Source organism: Kryptolebias marmoratus, linkage group LG1, assembly GCF_001649575.2.
Source record: "Kryptolebias marmoratus isolate JLee-2015 linkage group LG1, ASM164957v2, whole genome shotgun sequence".
NCBI lineage: Eukaryota > Metazoa > Chordata > Actinopteri > Cyprinodontiformes > Rivulidae > Kryptolebias > Kryptolebias marmoratus.
In genome coordinates, this window is record NC_051430.1 from 29616518 (window position 1) to 29642010 (window position 25493).

The following is a 25493-nucleotide window of genomic DNA, read 5'->3' on the forward strand; positions in this document are numbered from 1 at the left end:
CACTCTCATTTTCTGTCTCTCTTCTGCATCTGCTGACAATCCAGCGGTCTGACTCCGGGCGGCGGGAGAGGAGGAGGGAGGGGGGGGAGGGAAGGGTGATGGAAGCTGGGCGGTGAGTGAGGGGGTGGACGCCCGTGTCCCCGTGCTGAACAGATGTCTGCGACAACCTGCTTCCTTACACCTGTACGAGTCCTTGTAACCCCGCAGATCCAGGCAGCTGAAAGATTCATGACCCTGGAGGTTTCCTGTCCGCCATCAAAGACAGCCTCCCCCCGACTCCCCCCTCCACAGCATTGCTGCACTCTCTGCGTAGTGGCAGCTTAGGTGGAGATGGCAGACTTCCTCAGCTTTGATGAAGTCAAGTTGTTGACTTTCTCTTCAGACAGAATCACACCTGATGGGTGGTACCTCACAGAGCTGCGACCTCTGGAGACTAGTCAATGAAAATAAATCCCTCAAAAGAGCAGGAAAATAGAAAGAAAGTGCATAAATTTTCAGCTGCAGATTCACTTGCAACCAAGTGACCATCGAGCTGCGTAGCTACAGTTTCAGCAGCAAGTTTTAGAAAATCTCGGCCTATTTTCTCTCGCAAAACTGCATTTTTGGCCGTGCATATTATTCTGTTGCCCCTCCCTGGCAGATGTTAGGGATGGGCAATGAGCTTTAAGTGCTCAAAATCTACCTAAAATGAATGATTTGGAAGAATTAACGCAACCATCTTGACTGTTTGCCAACTAGTCACAGACAAGTAAACAAAAAAACAAACATCTGATGTAAACGAGGGGGCAAGGACTGAAGAGATAAAATTAAAAAAGTCTGATAATTTGTTTGATCTCACAGCGAGTTATCGTCACTAAAGAGAGGACTCTTCAGCATTTTTAAATTTAAGTAAATGAAGTATTTAAGTGAATGATTTTTGTAAATAAATTCTCCTTCCTGTTAACAAGCAGCTAACTGAAGACTCATTTTGAGGTTTGCTGAGCAGAGCTGCGGTGACAACCTGAAGACTAAAAGCTGCCAGTTTTTCTGCAACTTTTTCCTTCTTTTTTACAGCTGGAAACATTACTCCACATGGGAGTTACAGTCTGACATCATCCTCTGAACAAAACTCATATGGTTCCTGTTCTCTGACATGCAAAAAACACCCACCATGGTGATGTTTCTCATTTGACCGAACATTTTATTGGAAAGAATTTATTTAGAATATCTTGTGTTTTTCCTGCTTTGTAGCATAAAAAAAGAAGTAGGGAGCAGAAAACGTGTAGGAAAAAGTGGAAGAGGTTTTTTTTTCCTACTTGCATACAACCTGATTCAAATCCATACCCTTCATTTAGGTGTACAGCTATGTGTCTGCAGAGGACACTGGGTTAGAGCACTAAATACATATTAAAGTATCTGGTTAAATCTGACTTAGTGGCGGTTTGGAGCAACGGGCTCTCTTAACCGCTTGTGGGGCATTTGGTTTCAGCGTGTTGTTCCGCTTCCTCTTTTCTTGCAGAGAATGAGCAAAATTTGACCATTTTAGGTCGTCCCCGTCTCGCTTCCTTCCGCGAGTCTCTGCAGCTGCAGCTCATCACCCGGTTTAGACATAAACACATTGCACAATGTGTGCCAGAAGCTTCCTCTGCTGACAGGAAGCACAACTGTAAAACAATGCAACTATAAATTAATGTCCTAAACTGGAATCATGTTGACACAGAGGATTTGGAAGATAAGATGAGAACTGAGGCCAGATATTAAAGAACCAAAGCATAATCATCTGAACTGATAAGTAGGGAAGAGACAAAATATTGTTGTGCTTTATCAAGCAAAACAACCCTGAATGCTAACGGCATATATTGATGCTTTAAATGAGAAATAGGGCACTATAAAGAGAATTCCTTGCTCCTGGCATCAGTACTTTATGCCGACTTGAGTAGTTGCTAAAACATGACCAAAAAAAAAAATTAAACCAGCCAAAGAAGAGAGTTAGCTGTAATAATGGAAGAAATGAGATGCGTCAGCACTTTACCTTTCAAGCATTTTTTGATGATTGATCAGCTGATCATCAGTTTGATTGTTTAGCAAACTGATAAATCACGACTTTATCGATATTGTGAGTCATTTATCACACATCCTATCATAGTGTGAGGTAATCTGTGATTTTCATCTTCACTAATGAGACGGAAAACTCACTGACGTGACTCTGGAAGGAAGAACAGTCATCACAAGCCTAGAGTTGGTGGTTCAATTCCAGCTTCCTCTACCACACCACTTCCTCCGGTTTGTGAATCATTGTGTGAATGTGACTTGTTGTAATGAAGTGATTTTCCTGACTTACCCTGTCTGCTGAGGTGGGGCGCATGATGGAGACTCGATCGTACTGCCGCCTCAACAAAGCCCACACAGCGTCCAGGCGACCCTGATGAAACACAAAAATAAAGAGGGGAAAACTTGAACACAAGTTATTGACACAAATGTGTTTTTTTCCTGTCATTCAGCAAAGATAAACTTTCCTGTTTTTTATTTTCTGTACGTTTCTTACAGTCTAACTGCTTCTACACACTTCTCATGCTACTTTTAGCTATCATTCTGCTATTTTATTTATAAAAGGTTTAGAAAACACACAAAAGACTGAATGATAACCCCATCAGTTTTCATGCTGCTTTTGTTGTTAGTACACTTCAGTCAATAGTGTTTTTTTTTTAAAACCTGACTTGACGTGGTTATTAAACCCAGGCAGAAGCTGCAGACTGGCAGAGCTCACCTTGATAGGAGTGTACCATTTGTTTTCAGCCTGATGGTTGATGGGGCTGGCTTTAGGAGCTCGACGTTTCATCATTGGCTCCTCCACATCTTCGGGGACGGAGACCTTAGCATTTTTGGCCATCTCCAGCCGGGCCCCCTCCTCAGTCGAGCCCTTCTCCCCCCAGCGCACCTGGGCAGGTTGAAAACATACAAAAGGCTCAAATTAAATGTTTTGATTTGAACAAAGGGATGTTCTCAACGAAATATAGCTACTGTATTTCAGCAGAATTCTTCTTAATAAAATGTGTCCTCTGGCTGACTTGTGTTGTAACTCAAAGCCTACAAGCCCAGTGAAGACATATTGAACTAAATCTTTTCAATTTTCATTTTTTCATTGCAAGTCCTGGTCAAACATGTCCCAAAGCTCGTTCAGGTAATGAACAAGCTTTATGGGTCAAAAAGAAATGATGGGAATCACTCTTTACGTTCTTTAGGTTGACTACAACCTAAAGATGGCTGGGTTGAGAGCTCCTCAAACCATGTTTCTCAAACAGAAAAAGGTGGAACGCTCCCTCCAAGCCTTTGCCTCAAGCAGAGGAGTTCAAGCATTTCTGAGTCTGGTTCATGAATCATGATAGGATGGAGTGCAAGATGTTATCAATGGATCTGGGCCTCTTCCTCAGTAATGAGGGTGTTGCTTCGGTCTGTTGTGATCAAAAAAAAAAAAAAAAAGAGTTCAGGTCAGAGAAGAGCCGCTGCTCCTCCTCATCGAAAGGAGTCAGTTGAGGTGGAGCAGGTATCTGATTAGGACACCTCCTTTTGGAGGTTTTCTGGGCACATCCCACTGGGAGGAAACCTCGGAGCAGAACAAGAACTCTCTGGAGGGATTGTGGATCCTCTCTGGCCTGGGAACACCTTGGGATCAACCAGGAGGACCTGGAGGGGGTCGCTGAGAAGAAGGAGGTCTCGGTTTCTCTCCTGGACCTGATGACTTTATAACCCGACTACAGATGATGGATGGATGGATGGACAGATGGACGGACGAACGGACGGACGGATGGACGGGTGAATGGATGGAGGGACGGATGGATGTATGGATGAATGGATGGGTGGATGAGTGAACGGATGGATGGATGGACAGACGGATGGATGGATGGACGGATGGATGGATGGATGGACGGACCAGATGGATGGATGGATGGATGGACGGGTGAACGGATGGACAGACGGATGGATGGATGGACGGATGGATGGATGGATGGACGGACGGGTGAACGGATGGACAGACGGATGGATGGATGGACGGATGGATGGATGGATGGACGGATGGACGAGTGAACGGATGGATGGAGTCAATTATCAACTTTTATAAAACTGAACACATTTTTTAACGGTGCCATGACGTTCAAAAAACGTTTCTTTCATCTTGAATTTTGTGCACATTTATACGTGGTGTCAGGTGTGTGCGTGTGTGTGAAGGCAAGCCTGTGTGTTAGTTAAGCTGTCCTGCTTTTTAATTGAAATCATCACATCTGTTGCAAGGAGGAGACAAAAAAAAATCTCCAGCCACATGAATAGGGAGAGGTGATTAATTAGTGACACATTTTTTAAGCTGTAGGTTAAGCTGTGACAATATAGAACAGCTTTTCAGAATCATCTCTGGGATACTTCCCGGGCCTGCTGCTTCATCAAGAACAGAGAGCCCTGTGATGAATTAAAGATACGTCGTCACCTCGGTGAGCTCAATAATCGTTTGAAACATTGGCAGCGAGATCGCAGAAGTGAAGGTTTTTCCTCAGAGTGTCACCTTAAATGTGGTCGGTAAAAAAAAGAGGTCGACATCAACAAGCGCCTTGTTTTTCATGACGTATGGATGGACCCATCAACGGGAAACAAGACCTTTTAATCCTTTTCTGTTCTCCTTTCTCCTAAACATGGCACTGTTTCTGAAAATGTGTTTTCATCCACAAAATATGCTGCAGTAACTATGCCAGGTCTGTAAGTGGCGCTGCAGGAAACAACAGCAAACTGACGAAAAAGTGGTATTTATACTTTATGTCACAGACTACAAGACCACAAAAGTGCAGGAGTACTGACTGGGATTCGTGTCAGTCCAAAAATGGGAAATGATTGATTCTTTCCAGTATCCACAGAGGGACGACGATGTTCAAAGCAAATCAAGGTAATTCTCTGTACACAAGTCAGCCTTTTAAAACCATTTCCCCCCCTTTTTTAAATGTATATTTGATGTATATTGTTGATTTTGTTTCTGCAGTAGAAAAAACCTTTCTGGCCTGAGATCAGTTGGTATATTTATAAGGGGTTTCTGCTCCGTTCTATTTAGGGCAATGTTCTTGTTCCTCAGCTTTGTCTGTTTATTGAAGTAATACAGGATACCAAGGTTTTGTTGTACTTCAGAAACTAGAGCACAAACACAGGCATGTAATCTGTCGTTATGTCTGTCATGATTAAAGTTGCAGGTTAGGCAGGAGGTAAGATAATGACATCATAGATTTTAAAAGGTTGTGTTTAGGCTGTCCTCACAAAAACTAAAAACTAATTTTTTTTTTCACTTTGGAACCCAGTTTTGAACACCATAAAGCATTGTTTCCATGTGAATACAAGGCTAAAACAATAAAACACATTTAGGCATTCATAAAAGCTGTTCCTGTGTGGACAGAGCCTGAATCACTGGAGGAGGAACACAAAGAAATGAAAACCAGGCCTAAATCTCAGCAGCATTCATGGTTACAAAGCTAAGGTTTAGGAAATCCTAAAAGATGATGGGAAAACTCTGGAATGACTTCCTCAGGGCTGAAAGGAGAGTATCAGGAAGAGGGAAGCTTGTTTTCAGGGGAGCTGGGAAACAAAGACAAACCCCCAGAAAACGAAGAGTTCAAGAAGGGGGAGCGGAGAGGAGAACTGAGCGAGGTGGATGTGTCAAGCTGACAGCAGCACTCAATCTTTCATCCAAAAAATGACTTGATCCAATCAGGACAAGATGGCAGGACCTGTCATGTTGAAAGCATCAGTGGAGTGACGAGGACAGCGTTTGGACCGGTCAGTCACTCGGCTGCTCCGCCTGCAGCCTGCGTAACTTGACAAACTTCTAACCTCACGGGAAAAAACTGAATGTCAGCTGGTTTCAGGAGGTTCCACCCGACAGAGACACGCCACCTCCTCCTGTCTGGGGTCTGTGAACGACTTCAGCTGTTTTAAAGTAAAACCAGCATGTTCCAGGACGGTGGTTTGGTTCTGACCTCCATGCGTTTGATCCCTCCTGCTCCTCTTCCTCCGTAATACGAGGCATCCACAGTCGGCCATTTCTTCTTTGGCAGTGGCTCAGGTTCCTGGAAAAGATGAGTAAAATGTCAAATGTTTGTATAAATGAAGAAATAGTTACAAAAATAAGGAACTACAAGATTCTTGTTCCATTTTCATCGGAAAGGAAGAGACATTTAAGCAGTTATCTCTGCCTCAGACATGGATTTGGTCGATTTGAATGACCTGGTTTCAATGAAACTCCAGCAAATAAAGAATTACAGAAGAAAAAAAAAAATCAGGGTTTTAAAAATAGTGACAATAAAGCAGCTCCAGCAGGTTGTAGAACCTCCTCCAGCAGCAGAACTCTCAGTTGTGGAGGGGTTGTGGCCCACTCGTCTTTCCAGCGTTGCTTCAGCTCATTGGTTTCTGCTCAGCTCTCTGAGGTTCTGGTTCTGGACCGTTCTGTTGTAATTAGCTGCTGTGTTTGGGATCATTGTCCTGTTTGTTGGACAGATGGCCTCACATCCGACTCTACAATCCTTTGGTCTACAGAGGAGTTCATGGTCGACTCAATGACTGCAAGAAGCCCAGACCATCAGCCCTCCACCACCATGCTTGACAGTTGGAATGAGGTGTTTTTGCTCATATGTGAATTTTCGCTAAACATGCTGCTGTGTAGTATTGACAAATATCTCTTCTTTGGTCTCTTCTGTCCAAACAACATTGTAGATGCAGCTTTGCAAACCCAAGTCCTGCTGCCATGTTCTTTTTAAAAAAGTTTTCTCCAAATTTTCTCAAAATGTAAAATGTGACTTAATGAAAATAAAGGCACATTTTCTGTGTACAAAAGACACTTCTGTTGTCCTCTGATTGCACCAGCGGTGTATACTCACAGGTGGAGGGGGACGAGAAGGTGGAGGAGGTGGCGGAGGGTCTTTGATGACCTAAATAAACAGGAAAAAAAAAAAGAGCATCAGCAAATTTCGTCAGGAGACATACACAGACACACGAACATGCTCAGACCTCATCGAGACAAGACGAGGCTGACGGGGCTGATTCGTGACAGGTGACGCAGCCGAACAGAGACGTCCCTGAGCTCATCTCCTGATGGCGACACCATCGCCGCAAGGCTGCTTTTACTCTCTGCAACTGGGGCCCCATCGCCCCACTGACTACTGATTACAAGGATCCTGCTTGTAAACCAACATCAGGGGCCCCCCTTGCAAAATAAAGAAAAGCTGAAAATCAACTTGTTGACAGGGGAGTCTTTGGGGCAAGCGCCGTTGCCCGTTTAGCTCTTAATTAATTGGACGAGGTTCAGTGCTCCAAAGCAATCCCCCCAATCATAAAGTCCTGAGGAGTTAATTAGCTCCGATGAGATACAGAGGAGGAGGCTTAGGCTCGGCTCCAAGTCCTGTCTGGAGGGAAGATGAGTGGCAGCAAACACTCGGAGCAAAATAAAACCCACACAGCAGCAGAGTGACCAGCCCAGCAGCAGTCTTCATGACAACGCGGGATGACACGACACCTGAGGAACAGGTTGTCCACAATGTGATTCCACTCAAAGACAAGATGCCTCGACCGGACTCCTTCAGATGTGCACTGCAAAGCAAAGAGAAGCCCGACGGCGACATTCGTCAGGTGTCAGTCAGAAGCTCCGCATCCTGATGTCCAACTTTCAACCGAGGGATTGTTGACGGTGACGCTGCCACTCACTCTAACAGCAACACGACCGTGAAAAGACGGATGCTTGGAGAGACGGGTTTTCAGCTTTCAGGAGTCGGCTCGGGCGGATTACTGGTTTCAAGGCATACCACGGTGTTCAAAAGTCACATTATCAAAAAAACAAACAAACAAAAAAATATTTCTGTCCTACTGTTCCTGTGGTTTTAATGCCTTTTAATAAAACACCATAAACAAAGCAGCATAACCAGCTAGTCAGGCTTTCAACATTACTTTACAATAGTTGCCATTTTGTTACTTTTAGCTACAGTTTTGCTACTTTAAGCTTTTAGCTACTATGTTACTGTGTTTCAGAACTCATTCATTCTGCATTTTAACATAATCTGAGTTTCTCTAGTTTGCATAAGCCTCAATAGTAGAAGATAATGAAAAAATAAAGTTTTCTTCCTGTTCAGTTTTCCTACCACACACAGATAAGGCCGTCTTTAATAGCCGCCTTTAAACGGAGTGATGGACTTTAGCACTAAACACAAAGAAGGAAGCAGATAAACGCTGAGGGCATGTCCCAACAGAAAGAAAGAACAGCCACACCATAATAATGTTCTGGAGAGGTTATTATTCATGTCTCCAAGATGAATAATCTTAACAGACAGATACTGAAGTCATAGCTGGTTATGCACATGTTAAAATGCTTCTGAAAAAAGAGCAATGTAATTATGGCCTATCATGGATCCAAACAGCTGTTTGAGTCCCAGTTAAGCTCAGGGATACTGTCAGACCCCCTGCACTGTTGTCATTAGAATAATGAAAAACAATCAATTAGGGTTAATTAATTTCTATTTGACACACAACTGGCTGTACGCAAATCCTGTAAAGGTCTGCTGACGACCTCTCCATACGCTGATTAACAGCATTTCAGCCACACCTTACGTTGAGGGGATTATCTCTTTTTATTAAGTAATTATGCAGCAGATTTCCTGCACATGTTGTGGGCTAAATAAAGCATTACACAAATGATGAAGCTCTGCTGCTCTTTCCCAGCAACCTGATGGACAGATGTGAGCTCTCTGCAACGTGGTGGCATAATTAAAAACTAAACCGCAGGATGCTTAGCCATCTGACACCAGCCCACCGCAGCCTCGACACCGCGAGGAATCGGACCAATCAGAGGCACTCGGGGCACTGTCCACATATGGCTGTCCTTGTGACCGCCCAACTGGGCTGGAAAATATGCTCCAGCCCAAACTCCAGCTCAAACGGTGTCGCGTCAAGCTGTTTTGGGAGGTTTGTTATGATGGATCGGTGGCAGGTGCCATATTTGAAAGTTTAGAAGTGATTTCAGATGCTTTGGTTTTCAGAAACACCAAGAAATGTTCTGCATTGATCCAGAAGCAAGACTGACATCTTATTATATACATAATCAGATGTTAAAAACATATTAGGCACAAAATGTTTCCAAAAGTGTGCCAGATTGTGGTAAATTATGTGCAACAGTGTGAATAGTGAGTCAGCATTCACACTGTTTTACTATTTAGATGTTTTTCTGTACATTTTTGGACTCTACTTCTGCAAACTTTGTTCTATTTTAAAAAATAATTTATCCAAAGTTCCAGCTCGATTGGAAACAGGATGCTATGACTTTAGGTATTTGTAACTTTTCTATATTTTTTAAATCATTAAACCTTATTTGAGACCTTTTCAATTCCTTCAAAAACATTATTCTTTTTCAAATCTGCTTCAGCATTCTGGCTCTATTTTTGACTTCTAATGCTAAGTTTAGCTTTTAGCTACAGTTTTCTAATTTTAGCTTTGAAATAGTGATTTTCCTAATTGTAGCTTTTAGCTTTGGTTTGCTGATTTGTTTTGCTAATTTTAGCTTTTAGCAACAGTTTACTTTAGCTTCTGTTCTGCTTGTTTTATTCAGTTACAATTCATTCCTTCACAGATTTCAGCAAAGTCACTCAGCTGTCAGCGTTCGAACTATATTAATACAGAAAATGCTTTTTTTTTGTTTCTACTGTATAAATATTTTAGACAGTTTGGATAAACTCACGATGTATATCAAACTTTGATTTAAATAAACTCTACAGGGTTCAGAGCCTAATTTCCCAACAAATCATAAACAAAGAAATCAGCACTCTGCAGCTGATATGACCTCTCGGCTGGCATGGGTCCATGTGGGTAGAGAGAGAGGAAGAGAGGGATTGTGGGAGAGAGGTTGGGCACGTCTGTTTGTGTGTGCGTGGCCTCATCGCCTCATCCCGACTGCTGAAACCTGGCAGACTGGGGGTTTAAATATTAACAAGCCACACATGGCCCTCCTCTTCTGCTGCGTCCCTCGATGGAAGGCAACAGCAGCTCCCTCCACCAAGACAAACACGTCTGCGGCCAGACATGCTGCAGGGGGTTTACATTTTAATGCCTTTGTTGGTTTTCCAAAATATGCTTCCATCTCATCCTGGATGGGATCCCTTCAGGTCCACAAAGCCAGGTGACGTCTATCATTTTAGGGGTGAGTGAGGTGAGGTGGTGAAGAGCGGTGAGGGGGGGGGTTATATTTGCCTTTATCAGATCTCAATAGAAAAAGGCTCAGGGAAAGAGGTGGTGCACGCCATCTGTAGCCCCTCGCTCTCAGCCCCAAACGATAATCTGCGGTGGATTTCTGTAATTGGTTAAGTGAATGAGATTTTTTTTTTATATTCTCACTAAAGAAGGTGAAGATTTTTTAAAAGGATAAAGATGTGGTTTTAATAAATAACCTTTTAAACCTTCCTTATTGATGAGATTTACACGTCCTTGCATTCTGTTTTTATTTACATTTTACGCAGAATTCCAGTGTTTTAGATGTTGGGGTTTATGGGCCTAAAACAGTTATAAAGCAAACAATGACAGTATTATTTTCCTCTTTCATAAATATACTTCGATAGAAATACCCTAATGCCTAATCTTGTTTTCAGCAGCAGAAGCAAGTATTATATAACAATAAATAAAAACTGGACAGACGATGACAGCTGCTGGGAGCACTGAGATCATGGAAGGAGCCTAAATCTCCTGATTTAAACAACTGGAGAAATGTAGAAACTTAAAGCACATCTTCTGATTCGCTTCAGGGAATAATATGGAGGACGGGTTGGTTCCACCCACCCTCCCGAACACTTGAAAGATGCTAAAGCCAACCATATTTTTGTCTAATTTTGTTTCATAGCTGTGATTTTAAGTAAAAATAACTATGAAATAACAACTGAAAAATGAGTAAAAGGAAAAAGAAACAGATAAACACAAAGCTGAGAATAACAAGCTGATTGACAAGATCAGGAAACATAGTTTAAGCTTGAGCATAAACAGATTTAACGGGATTAAACCAGAAAAAAATCTCTGGCATTATTAGGAATTACTTCTGTCCCAGGGTGGGTCTAGCATCAGGTTTGTATAAACAAACTTCAGCAACTGTCACTCACATCCTTCTCTTGCTAATCCTCACTTTGTTTTGTTTTGTTTTGCAGAAAATAACTTTACGGCTTCTAACTGCTGATAAACAGGAAAACACGACTTCTTCACTTCCTCTCTGAGGCGGATAAACCGCCGCTGCTGCGAAGGTGACAAGACTGAGAAACACAACCTGCTGTGGACGTTTAACCCATTCTCCTGATAGGTTTTAACTAGTGAGCAGGCAAAACGTGCACTTTTTAAAGACAACCTGTGCTTTCAGGAAGATTTGTTTGCAGCAACAGGATGTTTGCAGGTGTCAGAATATAAAAAAAGGAAGTGTTCTCACTCCCGTTGAGATTGAAGTAGAGTTATTTTGGATTTTAAAGAAATGTGCAACATTTTTCATGTCTTTTTTTAGCTGGTTTTATCAGCCCTCCTGTCATTTCTCATGTGAAGCCTGTCTGTATAACCAAGCAGCTGTGGTTAACCAAAGTGAAATATGGGTTATGAGACTCACCACCGTGCAGCAGAGAGGCCAGAACCACCACATGAAGGCCAACGCTATGAGAGCCAGCAGCACCAGCAGAACTATCACCACCACCAGCCCATCGGACTGGAAGAGAAAAAAATACCAAATGCATGTTCAACAATGTTTTCAATCCAAAACAAACCCCACCTTGGATTAAACATTAGTTAAACGGTGAACATATGAAGCAAAGAAACAGGAACATTTATAATCTAACTTCAAACAACGGTCACACGTTCCTGTAGATGAAGGAGCTGAAAGAAAAATAAAAAGCTCTATAATTTTATTTATTTGCCTTAATAATTTCACTTTTTTTTTTTTTTAGAATCAGAAAAAAAGTTTCAGTATTACTAACAAAAGTAGGCATGTACGTGACAATATCAGAGATAAATAAAGACAACATGAAACTGTTGTTTCCTACGTGATTTCCTCCAAAAACGAAGGGGTGGAGAGGAAGTTCTGACTAAATGTAACAAGAATACTTTAAATTTCACACATTTAAACCACAAGATGAACACAGCTTGATGAAAGGTTGCAGCTGCATTGAACTAGAAACAGTTAAACTTACTAAAACAATTACTGTATTATTAGAAACATTGTATATTTCAGAACGTTTTCACCCTAAATAATGATTGAATTTTTTAAATTAAGTTAAATAAACTATATCTATTTGCGCAGCAGATCCTTTTTGAGAGAAGAACTGTAATTTCAGAGCCTGACGTCATGAAAAGCGTGCGATAATGTAATAGTCAAGGTGTGTTTGTCTCTGTCTTTTAGCAAAATATCTCATGAAACAAAGATTTTAATGAAACTCTCAGTGTAATTATTGGATCTACAAGCCTACAACTCATTTTTCGATGGCTAAAAGAGCTAATCGACATTAGCCAACACAAAAATGGCTACAACTCTGTAAATTTTACAGATATTGAGCTAAAATTTGGTGAGTTAGCAACTGAGAGTCAACTACACCACATACTTTGAGCACTAACAAGTCAGGCAGGATATTTGTTTATAACTTTTATAGATTGAAAACAAACTGTATGCGTTCGCTTTAAAAGACAAGATTAAATGAATTTAGACTTACACATGTGGATGCAGTGATGGTGTGGGCACCAGAGATAAAAGTCTTTCCGTTGTTTAGGCTGATAAGAACATCCATGGTTCTGGAAAATAAAAAAACAACAACAAAGTTTACAGAGTGGCAGAATGATAGTTCATTTAATTTAGGCCTGTAGCACAACGTGAACAGTTAAATAAATCTCCAACAAACATTTTTGTTGAATCTTAACACCAACTCTTATTAAGCGATATGAAATGTCTGCAGTTATTGACTTGATTTTTTTAAATTTTAAACTAAATCTTGATTTTTGAATGTTACATTGGCACAAAGAAAACAACAGCACAGAAAGAGACGGTCAAACAGGAAGGGAGGAAATGTTCTCATTATCCCAGCCATCAGTGTGTGTGTGGATGAACCAACTTGACTCGCAGTAACGAGGCTCGTGAACTCCTATGACTTATTTAGAGGCAGAAATGGAGAGGCCAAAATGGGTGCAATTAAAACCCTAATGATGAACGGCACCGCAATTTCCATATGTCTATTATGCCCAATCCAATTACGGCAGGTTTAATGAGAACTCGGGACGTGGAGCGAGCGAAACGCTTGAAATCCTCCCTCCGACATAAAAAAGGACAGAGGAGAAAGAAGCCTGCAGAGCGGCATTGTGTGCGAGGGGGCAGCTGTGAGAGCACGGCGGTGTACAGGGGAGGCCTGCATTAAAAACGCTGCTGTAGAATAATAACAAGAGCGCTTTCTTTGCTGTGGATTGTGCCCGAGGCAGTGCCTTGGGCCACCAATCCTCCTGTGGTTCAGAACAGATGAGCAACTAGACCATGTGTCCATTACTATGCAGTAAATTCTACACATCCTGAACCGACTTCTTTGCACCTCACCTTGTTTGCCACAATAAATATTTAAGACGCAGTTCAAAGAACTTCGGCGCAGGATGCACTTTGACAACTCGCCCAACATGTTGATGCTTCACTTTACTTTTCTCTCACCTAACAGAACAAACTGAATATTTAACTTGTTTTGTTTTCTACAAAGCTAGAAAAGAATACATCTGTAGCACCAACAACAAAAATGGTGTCTAAGAATGTAAAGCATTCACATATTAGTTTTCCTGATTTTTATTTTTTACACATTTATGCAAAGACATTTGTCTTTGCAACGTTTGCACTTCTCAAAATATTTAACTTAATTTATAAATATACTTTCCACAGAGAAAAACATTCAGATCTCTTCAATTCCTTTCATTAATTTATTTTTTTAAATATCTCACCATGCTTGGTCTATATCTGTCTTCTTATGTTACTTTACTTACTACAATTTTTTTCTATTTTTAGCTTTTAGCTAGCCATTTGTCACCTTTAGTTATTGCTCTGCTACATTTAGCTACTTTAAAAATAGCAAAAAGTTGGCTAAAAGCTAAACAGCCTTTTCCTTTTTCACTTTTAGCTACTTTTAGCTATGTTTAGCTAGTGTTCTACTTCTTTTAGCGTTAACTATTCAGGTTTTAGCTTCTTAAGCCAGTTTTAGCAGTCTTTTTTTTTTTTACAGAAAATGCAGGGGGGTTTTTTTGTTTGTTTTTTTTTACACAGAAACTAATTTCTAAACAACCAAACTGTCCCTTTTGTTTCAAGATATCCATTTGATTGTTAAACAATTAAAACTAAATACTGTAAACTCTACTTTATGTGACTGACATTTTTAACCTTCTAATATACTTCCTAATAATTTTAAAAACTGCACAAAGACATCATCTTTCTTGAGGTTGCGTTTTACTGAGGGATAAGTTTGCCTCCATCACAAACATCTTTATGTGTCGACAGCAGCTTCCAGGAAGGCTGCACGCCTCTGCAGCTCGGTGAAGGTGTCTGAAGTCTCTGCATGTTAACTAAGTGTTGAATGTGAGGTGAGGGGGGTGAGGGGGGTGAGGGGAGAGCCTAATTTAGCTGACACTCTCAATCCGAGATAATGGTGGGCAGGTTGTTAATCGAGCTGGAGGTGCGGACCCCGCAGTGTGGAGGAGGAAAGCTCCCATGCGGGTTACATTGACAAACCCACTTCCTGCTCGGCTGACAACGCTGGACATCCTTAACGCACCACAACCCAACCATAGTGAGCAGGACCTGTTCTCCCCCTCCCCAGAGACACTGACTCTTATTTAAAATCTGATCTCCTTCTCTTTGTCACCACTTTTGCTTCAACTAGAAAGGACAAAAAGGCTGTCATGTAACACCAACAAAAGTGGCCTGGTGCTGAACCTATATCTGAAAAAGGTCAATAAAAAAATAAAATAATACAAAACTCAGAGCAAATCCTGGGAATACAGACAGAAATTTGCTGGTATTCTTCCACAATATAGAAAAAACTGATGTGAATGGAGCCAAGAAGCTCCAGTTTTGTCTCATCAGTCCAAGAAACTTTGGTTCTCGTCAGCGTGCGTTTTGGTGAATTCCTGTCAGGCTTTTTTTGTGTTTTTCTGCCAACAGTGGAGCCTCCTGGGTCTCCTTCCACGGAGCTCATTATGATTCAAACTGTGACGAATGGTGAGATCAGAAAGTGACGGGCCTTGAACCTTGAGTTCATCTTGAATGGTTTTGTTGCATCATCCACACTGTCTGATCAACCCGGGGTTGCACTTTCTCTTGCGTCCAAGTTCCCATGAACCTTATATATTTTATTAATCTTGTCAGCTGTGGTCAGAGGATCATGGAGCTGCTTGGAGACGGTCTTTATCTTTAACATGGATATCTATAATCTTCTCTCCATCACCTTTGTTTTCTCTGCTCCGTGTTGGGTGGAGAACACAACCAAACCAAACCAGCCAGAGGCTGTTTGTTCCCTTCAAAACAGACTCAATGTCTCAGTTACACTAATTAAGATCAAACAGTTAGATTGAAACATGACTACAATGCAAAGATAAATACTTTCCATTCATTTGAAGCATATCTTTGTAAAATCAATAAATCATTTTTCACGGTTCTTTTTGTTTACCTCCTAAAGCCACGCAGATACACATTAAACAACTGCTTTTAAGTCGATCACTTTTCATTTGAAATGAAGCATTGTTTCAGCAGATTTATCTGGGTCTGCATTTATGTAAACAATTAAAAAGACAAGTTAGTTGACCTTTATGCCTCTGCTGAATCAGAATGCTTAAATAAACAATTCCTCAATGTAACTCCTTGGTTTCCTTCGTAATAAATCATCAATGCATATCTAGAGATGGTGAATTTTCCCCACAACTATACACCGTACAGACAACACGAAGCCATACCAATTAATTATGAGGTTTAAAAGGATCCAAAAAAGGCAACCGAGTGGCTTTGAAAACAAAAAAAAGGGGGGCGGGGCATGAATAATTCAAAAGAGCGTTGGCTGTCATTGAACTTTCCTGCAGTAAAAGCCACTGAGTGACACTGAGGAGAGCGCTGCAGCTGCTTGGTGGGTCGGCCGTAATGTTTCAATAAATGGGAGATGAGAGGGCAGATTGTCACAGGGCACAGGGATCAGTCAACTTTCCAACAGAAAGAGACACTAGGTCCCCAGTTGCGGGTCTTCTCGTTGAGATATTTGGTTCCCAGCTGGACAAACTTTGTCCCTGGGCTCACTTATGATCTGTCAGAAAAGTAGACTAACGCTAAGTTTTGGTGACGCGTTACAGCTGGAGTGGCCCAACAATAACGACGCTAATGGCTTTCAAACTTCCCTTAAAGATGTGAAAATTGAGGAGGCTGAATAATTCACGGAGCAGCATATGTGAAGACTGTCATTTGGCATCCAGCAGCCATCACTCTGTACGAGTTTGCATGGCAGAAGTTCTGACGATGGGAGGAAATGGTCTCATGAAGCCTGGGGACCAGATGAGAAGTTCTGTTCCAGAGAGTTTGGAAAGCATCACATGCACTCTCGTGAAAAATTAAACTGATTCTGGTGTAACTTCTCATCAGCTTCTGGATGTTAACTCTATAATCAAACAGCTTTTGGTTCTAATTGTTTCTAAAATTCTAAAAATTCAGTTCATCCCCAACTTTAGGAACTGCAGCACCAGGTGGGTTGGCATCAACACGTAGCTGGGTCATCTACATGTTAGGGACCGTCCTGACTGCCTTAAAGTCTTCACTGTACTTTCTTTGAAGAGCCGCTACCCCCGTAAGCCCATAAATACACATAAATCCTATCCTTGGTTTGTGAAACATTGAAGCAATTTTAGCAAACACATAAATTGCTATAACTTATTCAATTTTACAGATATTAAGCTAAGATTTGGTTTGACAGTAGCTGAGTCTGATAACTGATCACACAAGATTTGTTTTAAATTTTGCCAACAGTTATTTACAGTAAACTTTGCGTGCTTGCTAGCAAAATACCTCTTGAATCACAGAATAAAAATTTACAAAACTTCAGAAAGTTATCAATGGATGTACCTCTACAACTGATATACTTTTGGACTTAACCGAATTCAAGATGGCTGCCACAGCCAACTGACCTTAGAAAACGCACAAAAGGTTGTATAACTCAGCCATTTTTTCAGATATTGAGCTAAAACTTGGTGTGGTAGTAGCTGAGCAGTGTCCACAACACATACTTTGAGATCAAGGCATTATATTAACTTTAGTTAAAACCTCGGCGTTAACTGTTGAAATCAACTCTGTTTGCTGGCAAAATATCCCAAAACACAAGATGGATTTCAGCGAAACTCTCTAATTATTGGATATAACTGATGAGAGACTCTTAAACGACATGCATCCTGCATGTCAGCAAAAGTGCTGAACTGCAGATTAATTGTCTGGAGCTTCCAAACTTCTAATTACATCCCCCAACAAGAAGCTCTCAGAGCTCAAACCTCCGCCAAGGCCATAGGGTCATTAAAACATTGTAGGATCCGGATCGCCACCAAAATTTAATCACTTGTTTTTTTTTATGACAATCCCAACATTTTCTGAAAATGTAATCAAAATCTGTTTATCAGTTTTTCAGTAATCTTGCTAACAGATCGATGGACAAACACACACTACCAAAAACACAACCTCCTTGGGGGAGATAATCAAACAAATCTGGATCCAGTCTCATCGTGTCACTGCAAACCGGTGCACATGCAGGACGTCTGTGCCACGACAATCAAGCAGCAGGACACTTGGTTCAAAAACATCTTCATGCCCCCACTGGAGCAGATGGGGCTGTGCCGCTGCGAGACGGCCTGGTAAATCATTAACTAGCATTAGCATTAGCCACCATACCTGGTTTGTAAAGCAGGTGTCACCTCCCCCCAAAGTTATTCTTTGGTCATGCATCGTTATTGTGAAAACACAGGTGATGACATGCCGCTGCAGGAACGCAGCCACTTAACCTCTCAGACGGGTTCCTAATGGGGATACACAGAGGCGGGGGGTGGTGGTGGTGGAGGGGGGTCAGCAGATGCCTGCGTTTCAAGTCTGATGCCACAGATGTCAGCACAGATGATGCCTCCACCACGAGCACTCCTACACAGCTCGATGACCAACAGAGGACACCGATTCCAGGACATCAAGGCTGGATTTACAGAGCGTGTGCTCCGGGTGCCCCGTGGGACCGGAAGCTGCAGCTGAGCACCAAAACTCAAGAGACTGCCGTTTCTGAAATACAGCAACTCATGTCTGTGGGGTCAGGACAGAAACACAAACACTCAACGAGCTTACAAAGGGAAAACAAAACAAAGGAACGCGAAGCGACGCTCCTGTACGGCTGAGTGGAGCTTCCTGCGCGCATGTACTGGTGGAGCAGAAGCGGACAGATGGATGGAGACGAAAGTTTCCAGGCTCTGCCGTTCCATGCAGGTGGTCTGGGGTGCAGGGATTGTCAGTGCATGGTGAATTATTTAAATATGGAGTGTGGAAAAGGGAATGGCTGCATCTGTCGCACATCCTTTTAGAGCCCCTCCAGCAGATGTGTTTACTCACCACTCATACCCGCTAACTACTTAATGGGTCAGCTCCAGCAGCCAACAATTAATTAAGCAGGTCTTTTGCAAATGTCGGGGACGTAATATCAGCATCAGGTCCTATCAGGACACAGTAAGCCCCGTACAGCAGATCTGCAGCTTAAAGGAGGAGGTTTCTTACTGAAACACTCAACAAAATCTGAGAAAATAACATTCACTGGATTGATTTAAGAAAATAGAAGGGGAGGGTTTTGTTCTTTTTTATGCTGTCCTAATGCACATCAAATTCATCAGCAGTTCAGATATTTGTCAGATTGTTGTGCAATAATTCAAGAGAACAAGGAAATGTTAAAAAAAAAAAAAAAAAAAACAACCTGATGGTGAGAATGTGAAGTTCCTGTTTGACCCTTAAACTGTTTTTATTGTTACTGCTAAAATGATAAACACCATTATGAAAACAGTGGGATCTGTTTGGGTTTTCACTGAATGTTTTCACGCTCAGTATCAAATAGGCCCCAAAACATAAAAAAATAAACGACTGAACGACTGGTGCGACTACACATCCACGTTTTATTTCAGCATCTGGTAAAAACCATGTTATCGTGAGCAGGTTGACTTTAAAATAACGGGCGGATTAACGGAGGTGAGGTTCAAGTTGATGTGGAGTAGTTACAGCTTCGTCGTCATGATACATAATCTCTTTAAGAGCTCAGAGGCCTTCAGGAGCCAGCGGCGCTCATAATCATACATTTTTGATTGGATTGCTGTCAGCAAGGACATTAAAATCTGTTGTTCCATCTAGAATGCCTTAGCAATCATCTGTTATGGTTTGGGATTATAAAAGATGCAGTTAAAAATCAAACAGGCTGGAACACACACACATATTTACAGTGTTTTTCCTGTCTGCACTGTTTACTGCCGGAGTTTTAACTTACAGATGATCTATAGACTCAGACGGTTGCTCTGGTCGTTTAAAAGGAGGAAGTAAATGTGACGAAGTGTGTGTCACAAGAAAAAAGACATGACACACTTGGTCAGATAAAAATAATACAGTTTACCAAACATGATCATCCTTTTCTTTCTCTCCCAATTTAATGGAAAATAATTTATAGAACAACATATTGAATCCATATAAAGGTCCCTTGATGTGAAGTTTGTCATTAAAATTTAACACATTTCTTGTTATCGTGCCAACATCAGAGCAGAGATGCATCTATAAAAAAATCACTCATTTAAACACCAAAAGAACAGAGTAAAACCTGCTGTAATTTCTACACTTTAAATATTTATAGCTGATCTTTGTGCTTAAGGTTTCCTGATTTATGTAAAAAAAAAAAAGGATTTTAAGCTTTTTTTTTTGGTGTTCTAGAAAGAAAAACTTTTTTTTGATGCCATTTTGTTTCACAGTAAAAACTACGGGCCCCCTTTCCACATTTAAATAAACTTATTAAACAAAAACGACTTAAATATGTTTAAAAAATCAAATCTGATTTGATGTTTTTTTTGTGCTACAACATGTAAAACCTGCAAACGTTAGTCTAAACGGTGATGCCCAGTCCTGGTCCTGGAGAGCCACCATCCTGCAGGTTTTAGATGTTTCTCTGCTCCTCAGCAGGTCTTCAGGTTCTGCAGAAGCCCGGTTATCACTCAGTCATTCAAACCAGGTGTGTCTCAGCAGAGAAGCATCTAAAACCTGCAGGACCAGGAGTGGACACCACTGCTCTACAAGCATTTCCACTTACTGTCCGACATCGTAGAGAACAGGAGCAGGACACATCAGGTAATCGTTACGCACACTGCTCGGCTTCTGATCTGCAAACAAAAACAAATACATTCATTATGCATTTAATTGGTTAATTGGTTTAATTGTTCTGGAACTAGTTGTTGAATTTGCTTATTTTACCAAATTAGTGCTCAACCAAGATTTACTTTGGTTACAAAAATCGTTTTTTTTTTACAAGAAACTCCAAAAAGTCAATTAAATAGAATAGTAAATAAACAATATTAAAAAATATGTATTTTTGATTTAAGGTGTGCAAAGTACAGCAAAAATTAATAAGCGCCTCTGAGAGACGAAGAGCATCGGAGATTTTTAATCCCAACTAAACCCTTAAACATCTTTTCATATGAAATCAAACTAGAAGTATTAGAAGTCACATCCAAACATTATTACCCGCTCAGTTTTGTCAAATTCCAGCAGAATGACTCCTAATCTCATCAGAACAACGAGCCAGCAGTCCTCAGATGAACTCAAAGGCAAAAAAAGCTAAAACTCAGTTTGGTTTTCAGCTTCATCAAATGCCTTTTATTCTAATTATTACTGAACACGTTTGTGCTGCTTACAGGTGAATATTTTAATATATCTGATGTTTTATAACTGAAACTGGGAGCTGAAAAACAAAGGGATGGCAGATTGGATTATAATTTGTGTGTTTTGTTCATCACAGGTTGACAAAGGCTGCCGCTGAGATTATTCATATAACGGATTAGTTTTTTTCTTTCTTGTCAGCACATGGCTCCAACTGGTTTGGTGATGGGGAAGACTGTAGCATCTGTTTCACATATGTGGCGTGTGTTCCATAGTTGCCATGATGCTTGTCCATAATTATAAGGTGCCCCACTGTTAAAAAGGTCTGGACTGAACACATGCAAAAGCCAATAAGGGAATAAATAGCCCCAAGTGGGCGAATGTGAGACAGCCTAAACTGAGAAAGGACTAACAGGAAGACATCTGCTCGTGGCCACTTCCTAATTCAGATAAGGGACTTTTATTTTTTTAAAGAAAAAGAAAATATGTTCAAGTATTTTAGTTTAGATGTAATGTTGAAAAATCAAAAATAACTTGTCAAGGATGGAAGTGTTGTCATTGGCAGTCGCCGATCTCCACAGATCCCGCGGCCAAATGAGAGCTTTAAAAGATTGGCTTTTGGTGCCAAATCCCGTTTGCTTCCTGAAAAAGGATTTCTCAACAGAACAGACTGCGAGCTCAAAATAAGGAGCACAGTGACCTACATAGCCTCCTTTCTTTGGCTGAATTTAGATTATATAGATAAAGGTGTGGCTGTGTCTGGATCACGGCTTGTTTCGTCGAGTTCAGCCTCGAAACGTCTCAGAAAGCTGAACTGACTGCTGACCACTTCCTGCACGTCATCCTGAGGTTTCATTTAATAAAAACAGAGTAAATAGGACTCAAAGACTAAAAGACAATTACAGATAAAATCAGAAAAAGAAGGGGAGGATGTGTTTGTGCAAGTTAGCATATTTGTACCTGCAGGAAGAATTTAATCAAATTAAACCATCAGGAAATCTACCTCTTTTTTCTTTAACTTCACTTCAACCCACTTTTTTTGTTTTAATCATCTCAAATCATAAGAAGCAGTGTCCGTCTGTTAGCAAAATATCTCATGAATCCTTAAACTGTTTTTAATCAACCTTAGCAAACACAAAAATGGCCACAATGCAGTTAATTTTACAGATATTGGGCTAAAACATTAGTGTGGTAGTAGCTGAGAGTCATCCTCATGACACTTGAAGTGCTAAAAGATCACACAAAGCAGCGGGTGATATGCATCACTTCAAGAGCTGTTAGTTTCACTTTTCACGACCTTTAAGTTAAGTCTGTTTGTCTGCACAGGATCAACCAGAAGTTAGGATTTTGCTTTGAAGAATATTTTCTAATCAGTCTCTGTAGACCTCATGACTCAGTGATGTGAGGATAAATGCAGAACAAAAAAACCCCAACAACCCATGATCGATTCTCTTCCATGATCCTCATCAGTACTGCACTGTTAAAATTAGGAACACAACAGTTAGTAAGAAATTGCTTGTAACTTTACCTGGAAGTGTGTCATTCAAGCCTTTTTTAAATTTGCTGGAAGAGGAGCAAAAAAAAACGATGGTTCCTGATCATATCTGCTCATATCTGATGACGTGGCTGAAGCCGTGAACAAAACTTCCCTTTTATGCATCTTATACATGTCAGTTTAACCCTGAAAAATATTTCTTGTGTGAATGCACATTTTGTTTTTGTTTTTTGCCAGCAGCATCGCTTACTGATGGTTTGCTGATTAACTATGAAGCTGCAGACGACGCCGTCGTTGTTGCGTCCGAGGGCGAAGCCGTTCCCTCTGAGGACTATGTCGAAGGACTCTGAAATGTCAATAAACACAAGATAAGAGGGATGAAGAGGCGCCTGCATGTACAGTACATTCAGTAAAGAGGTAGATGAAGAAGAAGAAGAAGAGAAAAACCTACGATTTACACACACACTGGAGGGCTCCACACTCAGGATCTCTGTGCACGACCGCTTTAAGATCTGGAGGATGAGAAGACATTTAAATGGCTGCATTATTGCTTGGGGGAGCAAAATAAATACATCAAGCCCTGACCGTTATTGGCTCTGTCAAGTTTAGAAAACAGATCAGGGTGCAACACCTGAGAAATGTCCCGCTCCTGATCGGTTCCCGGCGGGTAAAGGAGAGCGCTGACGATCAACAGCGAGGAGAACAGGAGGTAAAACAGCAGCTGTGTCAGCCTTTATGGGGAAATTATGCAAGACTATTATGGTTCCTCAGTTCTATTAAAAACCTCCGGGATGTTGCATTATCATATAAAGAGGCCGGAGTGAGCCCACTGTCATGGAGCTGCACTTCCCACTATCATTCAATAAATCAACAAAGGAAAAACTATGCAAATCCAGCCTCACAGTGGGTAAAAAGGAGCATATTAATGGGAGTAGAGGACATCTGAACCTTTCATTTGATGTTGGACACAAGCTTAATCTGAGAAGTGGAAGATGGAAGTGTTTACAGCAGCCTTGTTAGGGATGATGGTTTGATAAAAGAGGACAGGGTTGTATGACAGCTGCTGCTCCTCTGTGCCTCCATCTTTCCGGTCTAATTGCTTCCTTGGCAGCATACAAAAAAAAAATAAATAAATAAATAAATAAAATAAAACTAATTGTTTGTCTTGAAATGATGGGAAGGCCTCAGCAGTGACTGAGTGTGGAAACATTTCTGTTTGAAAATGATAAAATTCCACTTCATGGACAGTTAGAAGAAATCTGAATACTTTTTCACAGAAAAAGATCTTCTGTTTTGTCACACTTACATCAAATAATTCTTAATATCAGATACAGATAACCTGAGTAATTTAATGTAACCAACCTGGCCTGATGTGAAGGAGTGAGCGCCCCCTAAACCTAAAAACTGGTTTTGTGTCACTTGTGGAGGCGACGACAAGAACCAAGCGTTGATTAACGAGTCTTTGACGCGACCGTGGAGAAGTGATGACCGGAGCAGAATTCATGGTTCCATCAATCACAGCAAGTCGTTCAGGTCCTGACCATCACACTACCACCACCATGTTCCACTGTGGCTATGATGTTCTTTTAAGATCCACTTCATCATCAGTCTACAGAATATTCTCCCAGAAGACGGGTCTTTGTGTTCTTTTTGCTCTGCAGTGGATCTGGCCTTGAACTCTGCCCTGGAGGCCATTTTTAGCAGTTTTTGTCTCTTTTACTGTTGACCTCTGACCTCACCTGAGGCAGGTAAGGCCTGCAGGGCTTCAGATGTTGTTCTGGGATCTTTTGGGACTTCCTGTTTGAGCAGTCGATGAGCTCTTGGAGTAATTTTGGTCGGGAAGGTCCACCACTGTTCCATGTCTTCTCTGTTTCAGTGATTTCTTAATTCTACGGGTCTGGCAGTAATCAGGCCTGGGTGTGGAGAGTCCAACTGAACTCCTGATTTAACAAACAGGCAGTTAGGTGGTTTGGAAAACCGTTTTCTTTTAATAAATGAAATCATCGTTTGAAAAACTGCATTTTGGGTTTACTCAAATTATCTCTGTCTGACATTAAAATCTGTTTGCTGTAAGAGTGACAAAATGAAGCAAAAACAGAAATCTGTAAGGGGGAAAATACTTTTTCACAGTACTGTAAGATCTGGAGATATGAAAGGAAACGCTCTGAATGGTGAGATTAGAGGCCTCAGTTTGGTTCGGCTCAACAAGCAGCTTTTCATTTCTGCAGGATCTAGTGACAGACATTATTTACAGGCTGCAGAGGGAAAAAAAAGACGGCAGTCGTCCAGAATCCAGAAGCATTTGAATATCTCAGCCAGGGCTGTAACTGAAGGGTCTTTCTGACAGGATGAAGACGAAGGGCTAAAAACAATCAAGTGGAAGCTTCCATGAAGACATGACAAAAACAGCTTTAAGTCTCTACAAGTTACTAAACTCGGCTCAATGTGTGGGCGCGTGACATTTTAAAGAATGAAACTGACCGATTTGGATTTTGGAGGGTTTTCCCAAGAGGCCTGCAGCTCAGAGAACAGAGGTTGTGTGCAGTGAATAAAATAAATAAATGAAAGGAAAAGGCCTCTTTCTGTGAGTTTTGTCTTCCTGGTTGCTGCACAGACGATCTCCAACCCTCCCAATCCAACAGAGAAGTGTTGAGGCCGAGGAGTTACTCATCAGAGAGGAATGCTTCTCGTTTCATTTGGATGCTGGAAGCATCACTGGTCTCTTCAAAGGGGACTGAATTCCATTCAGTTTATTTATGTAGCACCATTTCCCAACAAAAGTCATCTCAGGGCACTTTACAAAAGCTGGGCTGAGCTGAGGTTCATTATTCTCCCTAAAGTTCTCATGAGGGCCTCAGGAAATGACTCTTATGCAATAAAATCACATGAAAACGTGTGAAAGAGACTTTTGTAATTTTTGGTCTCGATAAACAAGCAGTGTCCAGTTATATATCTGCAATTTGACATTTTCTGCACATAAATGTAGATATTTCAATGACGTAATATTTACTTGTTTTTGTTCTTATGTGATACAATGACAGAAAACATCACATAACAAGAATATTATTGTTCAGT

The 25493-nt window shown here is 41.1% G+C and overlaps 1 protein-coding gene across 1 annotated transcript in view; it reads right to left on the reverse strand.

The window, feature by feature from the left end:
* Positions 1 to 2227: 2227 nt before the first annotated feature.
* The window catches only part of antxr2a (ANTXR cell adhesion molecule 2a), a 35206-nt gene continuing 11940 nt past the window's right edge, over positions 2228 to 25493 (reverse strand). Inside the window, exons 8-16 of the mRNA XM_017430812.3 lie at positions 22870 to 22930; positions 22669 to 22764; positions 20358 to 20427; positions 12714 to 12792; positions 11621 to 11716; positions 6885 to 6935; positions 5988 to 6077; positions 2747 to 2917; positions 2228 to 2401 (exon numbers count right to left, since the gene is read on the reverse strand). Coding sequence (XP_017286301.2) covers positions 2243 to 2401; positions 2747 to 2917; positions 5988 to 6077; positions 6885 to 6935; positions 11621 to 11716; positions 12714 to 12792; positions 20358 to 20427; positions 22669 to 22764; positions 22870 to 22930 — 873 coding nt within the window. The 3' untranslated portion in view covers positions 2228 to 2242. The remainder of the gene's footprint in view (positions 2402 to 2746; positions 2918 to 5987; positions 6078 to 6884; positions 6936 to 11620; positions 11717 to 12713; positions 12793 to 20357; positions 20428 to 22668; positions 22765 to 22869; positions 22931 to 25493) is intronic.